The sequence below is a fragment of the Coregonus clupeaformis genome, unplaced genomic scaffold, assembly GCF_020615455.1.
Source record: "Coregonus clupeaformis isolate EN_2021a unplaced genomic scaffold, ASM2061545v1 scaf0866, whole genome shotgun sequence".
NCBI lineage: Eukaryota > Metazoa > Chordata > Actinopteri > Salmoniformes > Salmonidae > Coregonus > Coregonus clupeaformis.
In genome coordinates this window covers 1,017-6,331 of record NW_025534320.1, presented here as the reverse complement: position 1 = coordinate 6,331, position 5,315 = coordinate 1,017, and the positions used below count along the sequence as shown (strand labels likewise).

The following is a 5,315-nucleotide window of genomic DNA, read 5'->3' as shown; positions in this document are numbered from 1 at the left end:
ATTTTTTACTTTAGTTAATTTAGTAAATATTTTCTTAACTCTTTTTTCTTATAACTGCATTGTTGGTTAATGGCTTGTAAGTAAGCATTTCACTTTAAGGTCTACACCTGTTGTATTCGGCGCATGTGACCAATTTTATTTTATTTTATTTTATTTGGATAGCAATACACTAGTATTGAATGAATACACTTACATGTAACTAAATACTATGGTCAATTACAGGCCTTCCACAGATGTATTAAGCTATTGTATTCCACGTTTAAGATTATTGTGTTTATGTCATTGCAGTAACAGTTTCATCATCTGTCCTGAGGTAGGGTATTTCCATAGAGCAGGTGCTTTGCATTGGCAGCTCATGCTTCAGTGCTCTGGGAGTGTTTATAGCCCTGGGAGTTTCAGACTGCAGGACTGAGATCTGTCCTGACACTTTAATACTGCAGTGTTATCAGCATTGGGTTCAGTCTGTTCAGACTTCTCAGAGCCACAGATGATGATGAAGATGATGAAGTCGATATCACTGATTCCACTGCTGATCACGCTGGGGTTCCTGACTCAGGGTGAGAAACTCTCAGCATCTCTCCCTGTGGTCTACTGGATTAAACAGGTTTTAATGGGCTTGTACATGGAAAAAGTTTCAAATTCCTTTTATGTGGATTTTAAGACTACTCAAAGCTAATTTCCCCATTTCAATTTCAGAGTCCTCTGCACAACGTGTCCTGAATCAAGCTGATGAATTGAAGTCAGTTCGTCTGAGAGAGAATGTGTCTATCAAAGCTGTTGCAAGTTCAACAGGTATTGGTGATGACATGAGCTGGTACCTGCAGAAACCTGGACAGGCTCCTAAACTCCTCATCTATGATGTAAATACACTTCAGTCTGGAACACCATCTAGATTCAGTGGCAGTAGATCAGGTACTGAGTACACTCTTACAATCACTGGTGTCCAAGCTGAAGATGCAGGAGATTACTATGGTATGGGTGATTTTGGCAGCCCAGAGGTTTTCACACAGTGATTTAGAGTCGTACAAAAACCTCCCTCAGTCAGACTGAACAGAGACTGTACTTCTGCAGCTGGGATCCACTGCAGGTGTTGAGGAGCAACAGACTCTGACATGAAACACTGGTTTACTGAACACACACCTCAAGTCCTGGTTATATGACATCACCAAGCATAAATAACCACTACTTTACCACCATACAGAACATCTGGGTACAACTCAAACATGAATCTCAAATACACCAAATAGTTTAGTCATGATAAAAACCAACAGCTATATCCCATAACCCCCTTCCATGTCTATAATGGTCAGATAATGTGGTTCTGCTCCTGTCCCCAGATATTTACTGTCCCAAGGGGTCTACCCAGTACCCACCCTCCCTCACCCCCTATCAACCTGCTAATGTTCATTTTGTTACAGAGCAGTTTAGTCTTTGTTTAACAACCACAAGTCCACAGATACTCACAATTATATTCACAATAAAAATCAGGGACACCTTCTTTGACATTAATACAAAGTACTTTATTTTGTTAACATTTCCAATCTAAAAGCAATACAACCACACGTACAGATGTAAAGATGCAGAAACACAAATTGATGACCAAAGCTGAAGCTATAGATAGATATTTAGAATGATGGAATGACAGACAGATAGGTGTTCTCTGTGTACAGGGGGTCTACTGGGAGCAGTGGCGTGGCTCCAGTGTGTGAGTGACGGGGGTCTGGTCCTTTAGGGTGGCCTCACAGGTGACTGAGCCAGCATTCCTCCACTGGTCAGTGGGGAGGGTGAGGCTGCTGCTCCAGCTGTAGTGACCATCCTTCTCCAGGACCTCCAGGCTCTGGCTGCCCTGCAAGGCTCCCCCGGCCCCCAGCCTCCAACCCAGCTTCCAGCCCCCCGGGAAGCCTCTGTTGGCCAGGCACACTAGGGCAACATTCCCCTTGTCCTGCTCCTCACTGGAGGGGAGTAGGACGGTCAGGGAGGGACGTACCACACCCACTAGGAGAGAGAAGGGGAGGGGGGACAGGAGAGATGACATGTAAGGGTTAAACTGGACAAGAACCTTGAAGAACTTTCAACAACTTTAACATGAAGAAACAAATCTGATACTTTTTAAAATAGGACAGGGTCTGTGAAAATGGCAGGTTATGTATATATCTTCTACAGACTTTCACTTCCCTCCAATAACATCTATGAAGCAAGACCACACACTACAGTCAGTGATGTGTTAAATTACAATACAGATATCGAACTTACACGCTTACAATATAAAAAGTTGAATAATGCATCTTAACTGGTTTAGTGTACTTAAAGACATCAAACACTAAAACTATCATTTTCTGTTCACAGATGTTTGGTATATGACATTTTTATCCTTGAAGGATCATTAGATAATATGGAAACAATAATTTGAATTAAATCAATTAAACATCAACAAATACAACTATTACTCAAGAATGACTTTTTGTGACTTTTTAAATGTTTAAAACGAATGTATTATAAAAATGATAAATCTCAAGGTACTTACAGTCAACGATGAGTTTGGTGCCGCCACCGAAAGTGTACCACAGTGATAAAGACTCATTGAACGGCCGTACAAAAACCTCCTGCACTTTACACACACCAGTAACTCTCTACACAACACACATTCAACCCTACCACTGATTGTCAGTCAAAAACAGCATCTGTAGGTCATAACCTTTCAAATAAATGTTTTGATATTTTTAGATGATTTATTTTAGCTTACTATAAAATATTACTATAAAATATAAATGTTGGAGATTTCAAATAATTATCTCTGACAAACTCACTAAGTACAAGAAGGCAGCCGTATAGAATAGCAATACACTAGTATTGAATGAAAACACTTACATGTAACTAAATACTATGGTCAATTACAGGCCTTCCACAGTTGTATTAAGCTATTGTATTCCACGTTTAAGATTAATGTGTTTATGTCATTGCATTAACAGTTTCATCATGTGTCCTGAGGTAGGGTATTTCCATAGAGAAGGTGCTTTGCATTGGCAGCTCATGCTTCAGTGCTCTGGGAGTGTTTATAGCCCTGTGAGTTTCAGACTGCAGGACTGAGATCTGTCTTCACACTTTAAGACTGCAGTGTTATTATCGTTGGGTTCAGTCTGTTGTCTTCTCAGAGCCACAGATGATGATGATGATGATGAAGTCAATATCACTGATTCCACTGCTGATCATGCTGGGGTTCCTGACTCAGGGTGAGAAACTCACAGCATCTCTCACTGTGGTCTGCTAGTTAATAGGTTTGAATGGGAAAATCTCCTCTCTGACCACTCCGAGCTGTCGTTTCAGACAGGATCTGTAAAGAGACAGAGAAGCTTTGAGAACGTTAAGATAGTTTGAGAAACCTCTATGCTACTGTTTGTGCGTGTGTGGTGTTTACAATGCTTCTATTTTGATTATTATGACTAATCAATGCTGTTTCCATTTCAGAGTCATCTGCAAATAATTTCCTGAATCAAGCTGATAAATCGAAATCTGTTATTCTGGGAAAGACTGTATCTATCAGAGCAACAGGAGGTTCAGGTATTGGTAGTGACATGAGCTGGTACCTGCTGAAACCTGGACAGGCTCCTAAACTCCTCATCTATAGAGTAAATACACTTCAGTCTGGAACACCATCTAGATTCAGTGGCAGTAGATCAGGTACTGAGTACACTCTTACAATCACTGGTGTCCAAGCTGAAGATGCAGGAGATTACTATGGTATGGGTTACTATGGCGACCCAGAGCCCTTCACACAGTGATTTAGAGTCGTACAAAAACCTCCCTCAGTAACAATGCATAGAGACTGTACTGCTGCAGCTGGGACCTACTGCAGGTGTTGAGGAGCAACAGACTCTGACATGAAACACACAGCGTTAGACAGTCCCACACCAGGACAACATTACTCTGGTTACATCATGACAGGAGCATAGTTCACCAAACCACCTCCTCTACACAACCATAACCATTACTTCACCTCCATATAGAAACCACCACTTTACTACCACACCATTGACCTTCACCTCTGGAATGTTCAGATTTAAATTAATTGTGTAGAACAGACATCATTATCTGTTAAATAGAACGTGGAGTGTTAGCTCTATTCATTGTATTTCTATCTTTAACGTTCGAAACGTTTCACCTCACTGAATGCAGCCCTGATTTGCATGGTCATGGTGGGATGGTTTTGCATCTCCCAGAATATAGCAGCTCTGTCCCCAGGGGGTCAGAGAAAGAGAGAGAGCGAGAGAGAGAGAGAGAGAGAGAGAGAGAGAGAGAGAGAGAGAGAGAGAGAGAGAGAGAGAGAGAGAGAGAGAGAGAGAGAGGGAGACTGAGCATGAAACAGCAGAACACCTACAACAAACAGTCACTATAGGACAGATGACATATCTTACTCACACTTGGAGGAGAAATATAGTTATGACAAAAACTACAACCTAGCTGTAGCTACATTTCCATTCGTTGTCACAGTAAATAAATGAGTCAACTAATCCATCATGTTATTTTCCAAATCAAACTTTATTAGAACTGAGGCAGATAGCAACATCACAGTAACAGTCTGAGTAGAGAACACATAGAAGTCTCCTCTACTCTATACAATACACATTACTACCCAGACTGTGGTCTCCCCAGCATACTAGAGTTTACTCAGGACACTACTCTAACACTCCAACACACTACTACTGCTCCAACCAGGCCCCAGCCCAGACCAGAGCCTCGTCTACTCCTGCTTCCCCAGACAGAGCTCCTGTTGTGGGCCTCCTCCAGTAGGTCCTAATCCAGACACTGGCTCCTGCGAAGGGGGGAGGCCTGGGTGTGTTGGAAGTGGGAGACCCTGCAGGTGTAGAGCTCTCCCTGCTCCCAGCCTGCCTTGCTCAGGGTCAAGGTGCTGCTGCGTCTGTAAAGGCCTTCCTTTTCTTCTTCTAGACTGGTCACGACCCCCTTGCTCACCTCCAGCCCGTCCACCTCCCAGCTCACCAGCGCCCCCTGAGGGGAGTAGCCAGTCAGCAGGCAGGCCAGTGTGGCAGAGCCCCCAGAGAGCTGCTCAGAGGAGGGGGGGAGCAGAGACACTGTGGGACTAACAGTAGGACCAGCTGGAAAGGAGAGAACGTTTTAATGTTACATACCAGAGGAGAGAGAAATAGAGTGCTCTATAAAATACATAACTTATTAAGGTTCACAGAGAACACAACACCACACAACTCAACAACAATTACATAAATGCACAATAAAGTACATCACTGTTGCTCATTTTGTATTTAGTCATGCATTTGCTCAGCCTATGAAATATATTTGCT

The 5,315-nt window shown here is 42.6% G+C and overlaps 1 protein-coding gene across 1 annotated transcript; it reads right to left on the bottom strand.

The window, feature by feature from the left end:
- Positions 1 to 1,498: 1,498 nt before the first annotated feature.
- LOC121587167 (immunoglobulin kappa light chain-like) lies at positions 1,499 to 5,058 on the bottom strand (the record flags this gene model as incomplete). The annotated part of the gene is made up of 3 exons (XM_045216940.1): positions 1,499 to 1,995; positions 2,525 to 2,630; positions 4,852 to 5,058. Coding segments are annotated over 3 exons (633 nt in total), but the record flags the coding sequence as incomplete, so codon positions are not given.
- Between the last annotated feature and the right edge of the window lie 257 nt (positions 5,059 to 5,315).